At 40.6% G+C, this 16,698-nt stretch overlaps 1 protein-coding gene across 1 annotated transcript; it reads left to right on the top strand.

The window, feature by feature from the left end:
• Positions 1-2,038: 2,038 nt before the first annotated feature.
• Positions 2,039-16,065, top strand: YPEL5 (yippee like 5). Its single transcript, XM_059942931.1, has 3 exons — positions 2,039-2,171; positions 13,513-13,677; positions 15,120-16,065. The coding sequence occupies exons 2-3, from the start codon at positions 13,537-13,539 to the stop codon at positions 15,342-15,344; spliced, it is 366 nt and encodes a 121-aa protein (XP_059798914.1). The 5' UTR covers positions 2,039-2,171; positions 13,513-13,536; the 3' UTR covers positions 15,345-16,065.
• The last annotated feature ends 633 nt before the right edge of the window (positions 16,066-16,698 follow it).

Here is a 16,698-nt window from a genome sequence, read left to right as displayed (position 1 = left end):
GTCCACCTACATACAATCAGTCAGTTCTGTATAGCCATTCTTGTTAATGTTAAACCTACCCCTTCAATTCCATTCTTATCTGCCCTCCTTTCCTCATATTTAGATCCTAACTCTGCACAACACCAACACCTAGATTTATCTTTCTAAAATATGGTTTTAATCATTCTTTTACAAGTTTACAAATGTTGTATTCAATACCTCTATTGGGTGATCTTGGACAAGTTAGTTAATCAATATGCCTCTGTTTATTTAGCTGTAAAATGGGAATGATAGCAGTACTTATTACCTCATTGGGTTATTATGAAAAGCGAGTTAATAATTTTAAAGCACTTGGAACAGTAAGCGCTTTATATGTATCTGTTAAATGAATAAATATCTTTCCCATTGTTTTTTGCTGGTACTTAAAGTGTTCACTTTGAGAAAAGCTCATTCCTTGGGGTTTAGGCATTGTACGCCCTTTTCAAACGATTATATTCAGAAATATTTGACCAATATCTTATCAACGAATACAAGTTTCTAAAAAATATATTTTTAATAGGAAAAGATTGAAGGCAATCTTACGTCTGTTAGTAGAAAAAGTAATGTTTAATAACAGATGAAGTCCTACTATAAAAAACTATGGAGACAAAGGTAAATTTGTAGATAAAAGATATATTTGACATGGAAGGATGACCATAACATATTGAGTGAAAAAAGCAAATTGAGGAATAAGAGATGCACATTCCTTTCAGGAAGAATAGGAAAAAACACATGAAGCTGTAAGCAGAGGACAGTCTCTGTTATGAAATGAGACGGTATGACCTTCCTACAATGAACATGGGTTGATTTTGTAATTCAAACTAAGCAAAAACAAATGAATAATGAGAAAAAAAACTTTTAAAAAGTTTAAAATTTCCTCATCTCTTGGAAAACTCACTTATCAAAAGATAATCCAGGTTTTTATCTGCCCTGAATGAAAATACTGGTGAGTTTGGGGTTGGTGAGGAGTCAAATGCTACGATTTGCTCCGAAACCTCTATCCCACTAAAGCCAGCTTTAAGCACCTTGCAGGTTAGTCTCAAATGTTAGTCTTTATTTTTTACCTGAGAAAGAGGCATCGTCAAACATTTCTACTTTATCGTCAGACATTTCTACTTTATCCATTAATCCAAAGACCATTAATGTAAGCACCTGGGAAATTCTAATTTAATGAGACGCAAGATCTTCCATTTTAAGCGTTGATGAGGATTAAGGGAAGAGCTACCCTTTTCAACAAACAAATCTCAGACTCTCTGAGGCAAAAAAAATCTTCATGTAGAAGACTGAATTTTCTCATCTTTTTGATAATCACTTCCACTACCAAGAAAGAACTCAGGCAGTTGTAAGTAAAGTTCGGCCACACCTGAAAAATCCTTTCTTCAGGAGTTCCCATATGCCCAGACTCAAAGGGTTTGGGGTTTGTAAGTAAAAGGTGGCCTACTGTAAGGAGGGGCAAGAGTAAACAATCTCAAAGAAATTAATTACACGGTGCATTTAAACTATCCAGGCACCTGCTTTGCCTAGAAAAACTGCCTGTTGTTTTCATCACTGGGCCTCAGGAAACTAGGCCCTAGCCACCACCTGGTGACGCTGATGACGCGCAATGTCTCTCAGCGGCAGCAATTAGAAAGGCCGGGCAGTCTCCTTTAAGAAGCTGACTCACGTGGACGCTGTTGTGTGCTCTCAGCTGGGAAGGGGGTGGATCTCAGGTCTCTCCACATTGGCTGCGTCTGGAGAGGGGGCAGAGTTAGCGTCTTTGATTGGCTGTCCGAGTCCCCGGAGTTGGGTCATGGGCGGGGCGAGCTGCAGGGAGATTGCCCTGGGTCTGCGGCTTCTGGGAGGGGTGGGCCGCGACGCAAAGGGGAGCGGGAGTGGGGGAGGGTGAGCCAGAGAAGGGGCGGGGCCCAGCGGAAAGGGCAGGGTGCCGGGGAGGGGGCGGGGTCTAGAAATGATAGGCGTTCTGCGCCAACCGGGAGAGCCGACTGTTCGAGGGGCGGGGCTACGCCGGGTGATTGACGCTGAGGCCCAACCAGGGAGAGGCGGGGCCAAGGCCAGGGCCTGACTAAACCTGGAGACTCCGCTGGCTGAGGGGGCTTCATCTCAGCTGAGGACCGAAGAGCCGCTGGCGGCCGCGGATCTTACAGCCGCTCGGTGTGAGTGCGGTGGTCGGGGGCTGGATTCGGGGCCCGAGGGGGCCTGAGGCCCCCCTCCGGGTCAGCGGCTTCGAAACACTCGGGATTGGCCCGGGGCGGGGGGCCCAGGCAGGAAGTGCCTTTTCCTCCCCGCGCTCCCTCCGGGGTCCCAGCGCGGCCGACCCCCGCCCCTCTGGGCGGGCTCCGGTGCCGGGGCTGCGGGCTGAGGAGCTGGCCTGTTTCCTCTTTGTGAGGCCCAGGCGCGGCGGCCGCCGTCAGCCCGCCCCCGCCGCGCAACCGGGGCAACCGGCGCAACCGCAACAGCCGCGACCCCCATCTCGGCGCCCGCGCCCTCCCGCCCCGGCGCAGCCTCGGAGGCCCTGCAAGTCGCGGCCTGGGCCTCCGGCGCCCCTCCGCGGGCGGTTTGGCCGGCGACCCCGTCGCCTGGGCTGCCCCGCCCCCACGGGCCGCGTCCCCGCCGCAGTGTCGGAGGCGCGCCCCGGACTCCGCGCCGCCGCGGTCTCCGCCGGGGCCTGCGCCCATGGCCCCGAGGTGAAGTCCGAACTCGACTCCGAGATGTGCGGCGTTAATAACGCCACGCCGTGGCCTGTCCTTCAAAGGGGCCACATCCCCTTTCGGCTGGCACTGGCCATGGGTGGGGGTCGGCGTTGGCTTTTGTTTGCTGCCCCCCAAAGGCTGGATGCCCGCCACCCTGCCCTCCTGCACCCCAGGAGACCCCCGGGCCGAGGGAGGGGTACCCGCCCTCTTGACGGAGGGCGTGGCGCAACTGCTGGGCGGCCGTCGGGCGTCCGGGGCCGCGGGGCCGCCCGCTCAGCTGTTTCCGGCCCGTGTTTGTTGTGCCGGAGGAGGCCTGGCCGTGCCGCGCTCGGGCTCCGGCCCCTCCCGATTGGCCCGCGGCGTCACGTGCCCGCAATCAGCTGGGGCCAGCCGGGGCTGCGGGGCGTGGGCGGCTGCGGCGGTGCTCACCGGCGCGGGGGGTCGCGCGGCCGCCTGCTGCCCCACGGCGAACAGCATCCTTGCTTTCCTCGTCGGTGGGGCGTATGCGCGCCCTGGCCACCCCTTTATTGTGCACTCGTAGGTAGGACAATGAGTATTCCGGACAGCGGGAGTTGGAAAATTGGAATACTACAAAGATCTGTTTAATCCGGACACCGATTAATCTCCCCTTGCGCGGAGAGTCTGGGAAGGTGTACAGCTCATTTATTTTTAAATTTTTTCTGTTTACAGAGCCCTGTTGGTAATCTGAGGCTTTTTATACCAGATCTCTTTGGCAGATGGAAAACCTGAAGTAACCTCAGGCTAACCTTGGGTTTTGGGGAAATTAGACTTGCTGCTGAATCTTGCACAGTCGCGTATACAGTGTTGCAGCTGTGTTCCAACAAAAGACGAACCAAAATGCATGAAGTGTGTCCAGGGTACATATTTGTGCCAGATGTGAAGTGTCTTGGTGGAATCTTTCCCTAAAAGTTTATTGCATACTCGCACTATGTTAGGTAAGAAGTTGCAAAGAATTTACGATCTTTTCTCTAGAAACGCACAGTTTTTAGTAAAAAACATAGGCAAATGAAATTGGGTAACAGTACGCAGTTAAATATTAGTAAGTTATGAAATGATGTTGTAGGAGTTCAAAAATGGGGCAGTGAGAAGTAAGAGTGAAGCATCCTAGAGTGGATTGATGTTAATTAGACTTAGAAAATGAAGCGGCTTTGGGATGCTATTGGGCAAACAGAGGCCTAGGAGGAAAAAAAGAGGCCCAGAGCCTTTATAGATAGTGAGAAGGTAGAGCTTGTGGAGTTTGGCACACAAAGTATTTTCCACGTATGCCATTATCTTTCTGGCTTTGTACTGGAATACCAGGTAAAATGTCATGCTCCTTGGAAAGGACCAATGTCTGCCTTTATCACATTCTCACCCAGCTCAGTGCCCAATTCAGGCTTACTGTTTGGCTTTTTTTTTTTTTTTTTTTTTCTTAAGTTTATTTCTGGCAGCCAACTTATCTATAGGAGAGGGTGTTGATGAAATGTGCTTAAGTTATTTAACTCTATACAGGAACACTAAATTGGATTTTAACGACATGTAAAATACATGTTGCTGCTTCTAAAATAATCTGGCTGGATCATTGAGGACCTTTCGCCAGACTTAGTTGCCTTTTCTTTTGCTCTATTTAAGTGGTAGGAAAGAAAGGTTTAGAAAATAAAAAAGGAAGGGAAATAAGGCCAAAATTAAGTCTAAAAACAAGATTAAATTAGCTACTACCCTCCAAAAAAACAGTCCATGAGACATGAAGCTAGTCCTAAATATCGAGATGTGAAGATAGTCCTACTAAGTATAATCCTGCCCAGATTATCACTTTAGGTTTCATAGTGCCTAAATGGCTATATAAACCAATGTCACTTTCTCTGGTAATCCTGTGTAGTAATGTCTCGGTGGTGTAGGAACTGAACCTTAGCTGTGACATGAAGCTTGCTACTTGACACCTGAATCAGGAAAGCAGACAGTTAAATTGTACTCCAGTCCATCCAATTAGAGGCTTTTTTGACTCATGGTATTGCATCACAGCAAATGAGAGATCTTGAATTTGTCTTGTCAAAAGCTGTTTTGGGGAGATTATCAACTCAGATTGTTTAGCTGACTCACTGAGTTACATGACTAGTCTTATTTTCTAGAGATGACTGAACAATAAGAATTATAGAAACATAGTGAACTTGGAAAACGTTTAACAACAACAAAGGCATTATTTGCAGGGCAAGAACAAAAATATAAAAGTTACTGTCAAATGAAGACCTGATTTCACAACCAGAACATCATTTGAAACAGCAAAGTAAACTGGTCAGGTATTGCAGGAGAGCAAGAGGAAAGCATAGCTTTCTTGTGTCACCGAAACCTTGGCTTGGTGAATATTTTGTTAAAAAAAAAAAAAAAAAAAAAATTGGAAAATTGGTTTTATGGATCAAACTCAATTTATTATTTTCTCGTGTAGGTTTTCAATAGAACTTCATCACAAATTGGTGTGAAATAGTTGATGAGATTACAGTAGAGTTAGATGTTAATTGTAGTAATTAACCCAGCACTGTTAAAAGTCCTTTGAGTTTTGTTCCTTCCCTTTTTGGAGAAGGAAGAGACGGAAAACCAGATATACAGGCTTGCTCCCGCATGTTTCCATTTTAGCCAAACCATTGCAAAACACAGCCTTTCCTGGAAGGGCAGATTCCTTTAACCCTTTCTGCACTAGGCTCCTGCACACTCAGTTCCCTGCAGGAGAGAGTCTTTGTGTCTTGCATTTGCCCACCACCTCCTAGTGCGGTGGAAAAGCCCCTCTTACCTGTCCAATGATCGATAGAGTTGGGTGGAGTGTGTGTTTTGTGGTCTGTGGAAATGCCCTGAGGAAATAATTCTTTTACACAGGAAAAGTCTACCTGTGGACTGGGTGTTTTCCCACCAGAGGGTTCTTAGAGATGCCTCCCTGGTATTTTTAGGGCTGGGAAGTGTGATTCCTCCTTCCGTGAATTCTACTTGCCATGGTTGAGTCCAAACTGGATTATTAGTTACAGGGAGGGCAAGTGCCTATTTTAAGACCTAGAATTATGGTACTGAGAATTTGAGATGCTTCAAAAGGTTTCTGACTTTCCTCCTGCATGTAATTTCTATCACCTGGTCACTTAGCTTTGCAGTGATTAACAGGAAATGAAGCCAGTTAATTATTGTTTATTTCATATCCTTTCTGAGCCTTGCTTTCTTCATCTGTAATTGGAGGGGGAAGTTCAGGTGGAGAATGTTGAAGAAGATAATCTAATTTTACTAGATTGATCTTTATTTAGCATTTATTGTGTGCCACGCACTGTTCTCAAAATGTATTATCGCCATTTAATTTTCACAACTCAGAGATGGGTACCGCTGTCACCGTTTTATAGATGAAGAAACTGAGGTGAGGATACCTTACCCAAAGTTTGTGCAGCTTTTAAGCGGCAGAGCTGAGATTTGAACCCTGAGTTCAAGTATTTGGGCTACATTGTTTAAATCCTGGGGGTGGAGAGAGAAGGAGGCAGCAGCTGGGTATACTATCTATTTTTATAATCTTTGTATTGTTGATCTTCAACATGCTGAATTTACTACAGAAAGCTAAGGACTTTAGTTAGAAAATCCATGAAGAAAAGGGGAGTGGGATTAAAATGATTTTGTTGGATACACCTGTTGATCCTTAACCGTGAATGCCAATCGAGTTTCCTTTTTTTCTGAGAAAGACTGTCTGCTTTCTAAATGAAAAGCTCTTCTGCTCTCCAAACAATTTTTTCAGCAAGGGTCAGCACACTTTCTGTCAAGGGCTAGATAGTGAATATTGTGAACTTTGCAGCCCATAAGGTTTAAGTAGCAAATACTCAAATTCTGCCATTGTAGTGAGAGAGCAGCTAAGTATAAACAAATGGGTGTGGCTGTGTCCCAATAAAACTTTATTTATGGTCACTGAAATTTGAATTTCATGTAATTTTCATGATACAAAATATTCTTTCAGTGTTTTTTCCCCAACCGTTTTAAAGTGTAAAAAGCATTCTTAGCTTGTGGGTCATACGAAAATAGGTGATGAGCTGAATTTTGTCCATAGGTCTTTGTTTGCTGACCCCTGCTTTTAAAGAATATATTCAGCAATGAGCCAGACTAATGAACAGGATATTTGTTAGTGTGTATGTTTGTGTGGTGTGTATAAATCAGTACCAGTGGTGAACAAGTGGAATTTGAGATTAACACAGTACCATTTACATTAGCACACCTGCCCCCCGCCAAACAAATACTTAGATACAAATCTAACAATGTGTATACGATCTATATGAGGAAAAATACAAAACTCTGATGAATGAAATCAACAAGAACTAAATGAATGGAGAGAGATTCCATGTTCATGGATAGGAAGACTCAATGTTGTCAAGATGTCAGTTCTTCTTAACTTGTTCTGTAAATTCAATGCAGTCTCAGTCAAAATTTGAACAAGTTACTTTGTGAATATCAACAAATTGTTTCTAAAGTCTCTATAAAGAGGCAAAAGACCCAGAATAGCCAACACAGTATTGAAGGAGGAGAATAAAGTCAGAAGACTGACACTACCCAACTTCAAGACTTAGTATATATCTACAGTAATCAAGACAGTATGGTATTGGTGAAAGAATAGACAAATAGATCAGTGGAATAGAATAGAGAGCCCAGAAATAGGTCCACATAAATGTGGTCAACTGATCTTTAACAGAGGACCAAAGGCAGTACAGTGGAGCAAAGATAATCTTAAATGTGCTGGAACAACTGGACATCCACATGCAAAAAAATGAATCTAGACACAGACCTTACACCCCCACTCACAAAAATTAACTCAAAAGTGGATCACAGACCTAAATGTGAAATGCAAAACTATAGAACTCTTAGAAGATAATATAGGAGAAAACCTAGATGATCTTGAGTATGGCAATGACTTTTTAAATACAACACCAAAGGCATGACCCATGAAAATAGATAATTGATAAGCTGGACTTCGTTAATATGAAAAAGTCTGCTCTGTGAAAGACAATGTTAAGAGAATGAAAAAACAAGCCACAGACTGAAAGAAATATTTGCAAAAGACATATCTGATAAAGGACTGTTACCCAAAATATACAAAGGACTCTTAAAACTCAACAGTAGCAAAACAACCCAATTAAAAACTGGGCCAAGGACCTTAACAGATGCTTCACCAAAGAAGATACACAGATGGCAAATAGCACATGAAAAGATGCTCCACATCATATGTCATCAGGGAAAAGCAAATTAAAACAGTGGGATGCCACTACACACCTATTAGAATGGCCAAAATCCAGAATACTGACACCACCAAATGCTGGTGAGGTTGTAGAGCTCATTCATTGCTAGTGCGAATGCAAAATGGTACAGCCACTTTGGAAGACAGTGTGGTGGTTTCTTAAAAAACTAAACATACCATATAATCCAGCAGTGACACTCTTCGGCATTTACCCAATGGAAAACTTAGGTCCACACAGAAACCTGCATGGGGATATTTATAGCAGCTTTAGTCATAATTGTCAAAACTTTGAAGCAACCACAGTGTCCTTCAGTAGGTGAATGGATAAATACACTGGTACATCCAGACAGTTGAATAGTGTTCAACACTGAAAAGAAATGAGCCATCAAGCCATGGAAAGACTTGGAGGAACCTTAAATACATATTAGTAAGAAAAAGAAGCCAATCTGAAAAGGCTATATACTGTATGATTCCAACTGTATGACATTCTGGAAAAGGAAGAACTATGGAAAGAGTAAGAAGATCAGGGGTTGGTGGGGGAGGGAGGGATGAATAGAGCCCAGAGAGTTTTTAAAGCAGTGATAATGTAATGATGGATACATGTCATTATATATTTGTTGAAACCCATAAGATGTACAACACTGAGAGTGAGCCCTAATAAACTATGGACTTCGGGTGGTTATGATGTGTCATTACAGGTTCATCAGTTGTAACAAATGTACCACTCTGGTGAAGGATGTTGATAATGAGGGAGGGTATGCATTTGTGAGGCCAGGGAGCATGTGGAAAATCTCTGCCTTATTTTGCTGTGACCCTAAAACTGCTCTAAAAAACTAAATCTCAAAAAACCTTTTTTAGAGAATTGTTTTATTGACCTGGACTCAAACTAGGAAATTATATAGTCCATAATGTCTTAATTTTTAAAATAATACATTCCTGGAGACTGTCTTTCATGGATTTCTGAAAGAGAAAAACCATTTTTTCTCTTAGATTCTATAAATCCTATAAATTAAAACAAAAATCTGTAAAAAGGTAAAGGTCTTAATGTATTGCTTCACTGGAGTCTCCTATTAAAATAGAAATTGAAAATTCTAGGTAGCTAAATGCTATTTATTGAAGAGGGAGGAAATTGAAACCATTGAAATCATTTACTAAAATATCAACATATCATATGTGAATTTCACTTATATTTTCAACCTGACACCTCACTGTTTCCAGTAATTTCAAATGAACTGATGTTAGGCTTCCAGTTAAACACTCAATTTTGATAATTTTCTTACTTCCACCTTTTAAGGATTTTAATAACCTAGAGCAAAGAAAATCTAGTACCCAGGAGACCTTATATATTAAATTATTTGGAGAATGGCACTTATAAAAATTAAGATTATTAGATTCTTTTTTGCTTGAAATGCTAAAAAGGAAGAGAGCATCTTAAAGCTATAATTAATGATGAGTTTGGTGCTAATTTTGGTTATAAACTTGAACTTCAACACTGATACCATAACACACATTTTATTACTTAGGGACACAGTAAGTGCCCCCAGAATCAATACAGAGAACATTTGTCATCTGTGAAAGCAATTCATTCTTAAGATATTTTAGAGATATGTGACTGAAGATATTTGGTACTCTTTTAAATCCAAGCAAGGTGATTAGCATACCTGGGAAATAATTTAGATGTAAAAACAGTCAGAAGGTAGATCATTGGTTGCCTGTGGCTGGAGATTGACTGAAGAAGGGTATGTGGGGATTGGGGGAGGTGATGGAAATATTCTAAAGCTGGTTTGTGGTGATGGTAGCACAACTTTGTAAATTTACTAAAAGTCATTCATTTGTACACTTACAATGGCCAAATTCTATGTTATGTAAATTATTCTTTTAAGAAAATTGTTTTTAAAGAATCAGCTATATTCTATCCTGTCAGATAAAAAGTTTCAAAGTTTGTAGAGGAGTGGTCTGTATAAGCTCTTAGAAAGGGGTGGCTAAAGTCCATGTCTTTTGTAAGTAAGGCTGAAGTACCTTTTGTAGCACTATCTAATTTAGCATAAATGTAGTGGCACCTGTGAATGTATGTTGCATTTACTAATGCACACTCCCTGACCACAAGAGGTTTATCTAGAAGTGATGAGAATTTGAACTAAGACATTGATGAGGGAGGGGGAGGAAAGACCTCGAAAAGTGATTTCGGAGGTATTGTCAATTTTGCAGTTTCTTAAAGAAGTTGCCAGGGTTTCTAGTTTAGGAGAGTGATTGGAGTTGCCGTCAACAAAGTTAGGGAATATAGGAGGTTCAGCATGGAGGCAGGAGGGGTGCATGATAAATCTGACGGAGAAAGACTGAATCTGGCTGTGTCTTCTGGTCACTAGAGAGTAAGTGGGGTGAAAAGAACTGGAGCAGAATTTAGTTCAGATCCCAGTTTGGCCGATTTCATAAAGTCACAGTCTTTATTTCTTCCTCTACAAAATTAGGATAATACATATCTACTTTAGAAATTGTCAAGATTAAATGTGGTATGTATGTAAAGTACCAAATGCAGTGTCCCATACAGTGTAGACACTAAATTATTAAGTCTAAGGCAGAGTTCAGTATATTGTCCAGGTCCAGAGAAACCTGATTCAGGTGTTATATCTTAGCTTTTTAATGACCTTCCCCCTTCTGTAATGAAGTGGCAGTCTGCTTGACGTCAGTCCTCCTGAGTGTGCACAGGGGAAGTGAGCACTAGGTTGCACTCCTAGCCCGGCGAAGCTAAAGCCTAACACCTGGGACCCAATGGCCTGCGGAGGTTTTTCTACGTCCCAGAGACCTTCAACAGCAAGTGGTGTTTTGCCTGCTTCTGCTAGATTCCATGGCATTCTAGCTTATCTCTTTTGACAAATAAGAACTACATTTTACAGTTTTATATACATATATAGAACTCTCCAAATGGCAACTGCAACTGGGAATAGTGATTCTGTACAGATATTTTTAGTCTTGGTAATGAATCATGTAACTGAATCCAGTAAAAAAATAGCTGGGTAAAAGTTAAAAATAGTCTGAATTTGAAGCAGGGAAGAGAAAGCATGTTAAATCTATTTACCCCATTTAGAAATAGTTTGCCTGTATCCAGTAGCAAGCAGATGGCCACAGCTATGTTGTAATACTGAACCAAACATCGAGATGTAGGTAGAAGGTATAGGGAGAGTTCATTTTGAAGTTCTGAACATTTTGCTCAATAGTATTGTATCTGTCACAGTCAATTCAAAAATATCTAGTTATTCTTGCATTATGGTTGAAATAACTTACAAGATGAATATTATATTTAAAAGTTTGAAGGAAAATTGGCTTGAAAGTAACAGTTCCCAGAAGCCCAAGCTGGAGGCTAAATTACTACACAAACACTAGTTTTCAGAGAAATATAGATTCTGAGGACTATGTCTTCAGAGGTGAGACTATAAAACCCTGCTGTTGATTCCTTTCTGTAAGTGACCGGTATTAAGAAACATGACCAAAATCAACTACTCACAGGGTCGTTGAATGCTTAATTTGTATCAAGAGTCATAAACTCAAATGTCTTAACAGGTGAAGTAATTTTGTGGCACAGAATGGACACAAAGCAAATGAAATGGCCTAGCTGGGGGAGTCGCAGCCACCACTCAGCTCTAGCTAGTCGTTGCCCTATGAGAATATATGCCCTGTGTTACCAGTTCTCCCCATTGTTTTTTGTTTTTTGTTTTTTGTTTTTTTAAAAGGCCCAATACAGGCTCTTAATGAAATCTCTCAGATTTTAAATGATTCTCAACAGTTTTTTATTAAAATAAAAACTGTGGGCCAGATTAAATATGTCCACTTATGTTTTGTGAGGGCAGGGTTGTTTTGTTCACTGCTGTATCCCTCTGCCACCAAATGAATTCAGCCAGCAGGCCTCAGATTTGCAACCTTTGACCTTTGCATAACAAATAATGTGTTCTTAGGCATCTGGGAAAAGTAATGCTATCCTAGAGACTGAAACAATAAGCAGCAAGTCTTACCTTCTGTTGTCATTTTGCAGAAATATAATCAGAAAGCTAAATGTCATTTCTTAAGTCTTGTGTTTTTACACAGGGTTTACTCACTGACACTTTTGTTAGTGCACTGGCTTTCCTTTTACAAGCTATAAATTGTAATTATAGTCACTTTGTTTTTCATTCTTTATTAAACTTCCATATCATAATGTGTAATGGGAGTCATAATTATCTTTGTGATAATTACATTTCTGATGACATTATAACTGCCTAATGGCTGAGGAAGTTGACAGATGTTAGAAGGAATGGAATTTTCTTTTTAAGTTGTAATGGAATTTCCCCAAGTTTAAGATGACAATGGATTACACATGGCTTCTAGATTTTTCTTTTCCATAGTGGTAGCTGTGTTAGCTCTGCGTGCCATTTTAAAGACATATAATGTTAAATATTTAAAACATAGGAGCTGATCGCTACACACAGGAATAAATGCTTTTTAAAATGAAAAGCTATAGTGTATTCTTGACTACATCTAGATCTTAAAAAAAAATACTATTTTAGGGGGTTAATTGTAGTGAATTTAAGGAGTAGCATATATTAACTCTCCTAAGTTTTAAAATATTGGAGTGTGATTATCCTTGTTTCAGAAGTTGGATTCAGAAATTTTTTTGCAATGTTTCAGAACTTCTGTAATTTGTTGAATTGGAAGGATTTCTTAAAAATAGTAAGCTATATAACGGCGGCTCATCTTTCCCTTCTCTGTTCTTGTTCTCCTAGCCTTATGCCAGCCTAGACCATCTTGTGTGTCCTCTTCTTGTGCTAGAGTAATGGAAAAATTTTGGCTTTGACTTGGGTGAGCCGTATTCCGGTCACGATTTTCTGGACTTGAAAGCTGTGTAACCTTTGACCAATTAGTAACCTTGGGTAATCTTTGAAATGGGGGCAATAACTTCACAGAGTTGTCGTGATGATTTTGAAATAAGTAAAGCATCCTAGTACAGTGCTCCACAGACTCAGACTTAACTACTGTTAGTGCCGTCACCCCTTCGTGGTTGTTGATGCACCTGATGACCAGAGAGCCAGGCCCCCCATGCTCTCGAACCAGACTGCCCTCTTCTTGTTTTCTGATCGCCCCTTTTTCTACTCTTATCTGATCATCCCACTCTCGTCCCACAAGTCTTTTCTCAAATTACACATACTCAGAATGTATACTTAACCCTGTGCTAAACCTCTTTTCTCACCGCTCTGCTTGCGCTTCTCATCATTCAGTTTGATATTCCACTGTCTTCCTGTTTTTTTCATACCGATCAAAAGAGAAGTGATACCATTCTTTGGCCTTCCTAAGCATGTTTACTTCCTTGATTTATTGCTTCTAAAATGTTCTTAGTTTGGGTATACCTATTTGTTTCCTCAGTGTGTGAACTTTGGATCCTTTTGTTCAGAGTCGGCTATTTCACGTATTAAGTACTATAAAGAGATCACATATGTGTATATAAATGGTTCTCTATGACACCACCAAGTAGGTACTAACAAATTTTTTCAAAAAATCGTAATGTGTTTCTTGTCCTTTTCCATTTGCTCCTAGGTTTTTAGAACTTCAACTATAAAAATGGGCAGGATTTTCCTTGATCATATTGGTGGTACCCGTCTGTTTTCCTGTGCAAACTGCGATACGATCCTGACCAACCGCTCAGAACTCATCTCCACTCGATTCACAGGCGCCACTGGCAGAGCATTTCTTTTTAACAAGGTTGGTGGGGAAAAACAGTTTCATATCCTAAGTGGGTTTAGTGGATATATTTGATAGCAGTACCAGAATACCCCTCAGAGCATGGAGATGCCAGGAAGAGTCAGAATGAGAGCTGTGCTCTGTAGAACTGATTGTTGAGAGTTTAAAGATTGTATTATAATAAGAAGGGTGGTCTCCGTTGCTTCAGAAGACATTCAGTGTAAGAATTTGGTAGTGACTTCACAGACTATTGAAGGGGCCAAGACACCCCCATATCACTGATTTCTCCTTATAGGGAGGTAGCTGCATTAAGCTGTCATAGTTTGACAGTGCAAGTGAATAAGGATCGTCTAACCAACTTCCCTTGCTTTAATTTATGCCTACCAGTCATCCTTCTGATTATGATTTGGTTAAGAGGTTTGCTAACAGGAAGAGTGCTTCCTGACTTACACATTAATGTATAGTCTGCCTCCTTCTCTAATTTCTGGCTGGCTTTGAAATTGGTTGATGTGATTCTGCCTCCTGGAGTCTAATGTGTACCAGGAAAGTTGAATTTCCAAATATTTTACGCTAAGGAACAGAACTAGTCCAAGGTCCTGTTCTTAGAAGTTCAACTTAAACCTCTCCAGTGGACACTCCTCTGTTCCACTTAGAAACAAGTTTTTTCTCTCGAAGAATTGATAGCGTATATACCCCTTGGTCTTTATTTCGATATAGAGCAGGGGTTGGCACACCATGGCAGGCCAGCTGCCTGTTTTTGTAAGTAAAGGTTAATGAAGCACAGCCATATTTATTCTTCTGTGTATTATCTATGGTTGCTTTTGTGCTACAACAGCAGAGCTAAATAGCTATAACAAAGACCATATAGCCCTCAAAGCCAAAAATATTTACTATCTGGCTCTTTACAGAAAAGTAAAGCGTAGAAGATTATTGGGTGTTAAGAATCATTGGAAATTCTTCACAGATTCTTTGAACCCACTTGAAAACTATGTATTGCAATCTACCCCAGTCTCTTTGTAGATAAAATGTAATTTCAGAAACAAATCTGGCAAATTTCTTTTTATGGAGTACTTGTTGCGTACTAGGTTCTTTTGCATTGGTAGCCTTAGTTGTACTCATCATTGAGTGGTGAATTATAACAGTTGGACCCAGACCTACGTTTTATGACTCCAAGTTAAGGACTCTTCACTATAACACAGAAGTGTAACTAATGTGTATAATAGTGTGATTTAGACTAATACAATAATGCATGATTACATTAGATGTCCAGTTGAGTACAGATGCTTACCTGTCCCAGCAGTTTGTAAAAATAGCTTTTGGGAAGTGTATTGTAGGTTTGACTAAAGTAACAACTGCTATTCACTTTTCTGAAGTTGCTGTTCTTGCACCAACAAAAATATTGTGTACCATTTTTGGCAGATAACTTACATGGCTTTGCAATTTTGTTTTCACATGTTTCTTAGGTAGTTAACCTGCAATACAGTGAAGTTCAAGACCGGGTCATGCTCACTGGCCGCCACATGGTTCGAGATGTGAGCTGCAAAAACTGCAATAGCAAACTGGGATGGATCTATGAGTTTGCCACTGAAGACAGCCAGCGTTATAAGGAAGGCCGTGTGATCCTAGAACGTGCGCTAGTTCGAGAAAGTGAGGGCTTTGAGGAGCATGTACCATCTGATAACTCTTGAAGAAAAAGAGATAAATCCATCTTTTTCCCAGGTCTTCTTCACTGAAAACAAAAATCTACTTACATACACTGTCACCTTAGCATCAGAGTCGGATTCATGAACTGTGGAACAAGAGGTTGTGAGAATCTATGATGGAACCTTTCTTTCCTTCTTTCTTTTTTTTTTTTTTTTTAATTTTCTATTTTCCATCCAACAGCAGTGTGTAGAGAGAATATTATGCGGATGCCGTTAATTTTTTTTTCCCCTATGTTTACATCTTGAGGCAGAATAGTCTATCTGCAGCTACATGGTGGGCTATGTGAGGAAAAATATCTGGGCTATTAGAGTGAAAAAGTGTTTTATGTAAATTTTGAAAGGAAAATGTGTCAAGAGCATGGTTCTTAAATTTATTTGGGCTTCATTTTAAAACTTTTTTTTAAACCCAGTTATTTCACTTGATTTGCTAGCTTCAGAGAAGAGATCCGAATTTGTGACCAGCGCTAAAGGTTCAGTGTTAGTATGGCTTGTGCTGGCCATTGTGCCATATTCTTGTTGGAGATGAACCGTAGCATCAGAGCCCATTCTTCCTTGTCAGTCTTGACCCAAAGATGTCACCATTCCTAGTTACTTGTCACCACATAATTGGTGTTGATTGGAAACTTTTCCTGATATGGGGCAGAACTGCTTGGTTGTCTTTTCCATGTAACTTAAGCATAGTAATATAAATAAAGTAATAGTTGGATGTTTTTGGTCCTGTGTTGCTTTTAAAATCACCTTTTAAAAGAGCAGAGTATTTGATAAGTAATTTTCATAGTAGTGTTTCTTTTCATCTCTTAAGCTAAATTGTGTATAAGATTCTACTTTGTTTAAATTAAAGCATACTGTTTAAATCCACAGTATTGCATTTAGAAAACAGTTGAACAGAATGTCAGTGTGCATTCATGCAGAGAGCATTTCATCTGCATCTGTTTTAAAAGGAGGGAAGTGAAGCAGCCTATCTAAAAATACTGCTTTGCAAAGTGTTTCAGCCTATCCTCCTCAGTTTTGCATTGATTTTGACAAGTCTGTGGAGCCTGATAGTTACATCAAAGGACTAGATATTCTACCATTATTTTCTCAGATCTTCCCTCAGAAGTTTAGCTGTTGAAATTGAAACTCTACTTGGCCCCTTCAAATAGAAAGGGATCAAATTTGACTCAGGGGGTTATTTTAGCCCAAAATTTACAACATTATGAAGTATTAAAATGTAAATGTTTCTTTATCCAAACTATTTCTAGATATTTTAGTATTTGTTTCTGGTGGAATAAATGGCATTAAAATTGGCTAAATACTTGAATGAATGGATGTTTGCTCAATTTCTAGGTCTTTGTCTAGA

This window comes from Balaenoptera ricei, chromosome 13 (assembly GCF_028023285.1).
Source record: "Balaenoptera ricei isolate mBalRic1 chromosome 13, mBalRic1.hap2, whole genome shotgun sequence".
In the NCBI taxonomy this organism is placed as follows: domain Eukaryota; kingdom Metazoa; phylum Chordata; class Mammalia; order Artiodactyla; family Balaenopteridae; genus Balaenoptera; species Balaenoptera ricei.
This window is presented reverse-complemented; position numbering and strand designations above follow the sequence as displayed.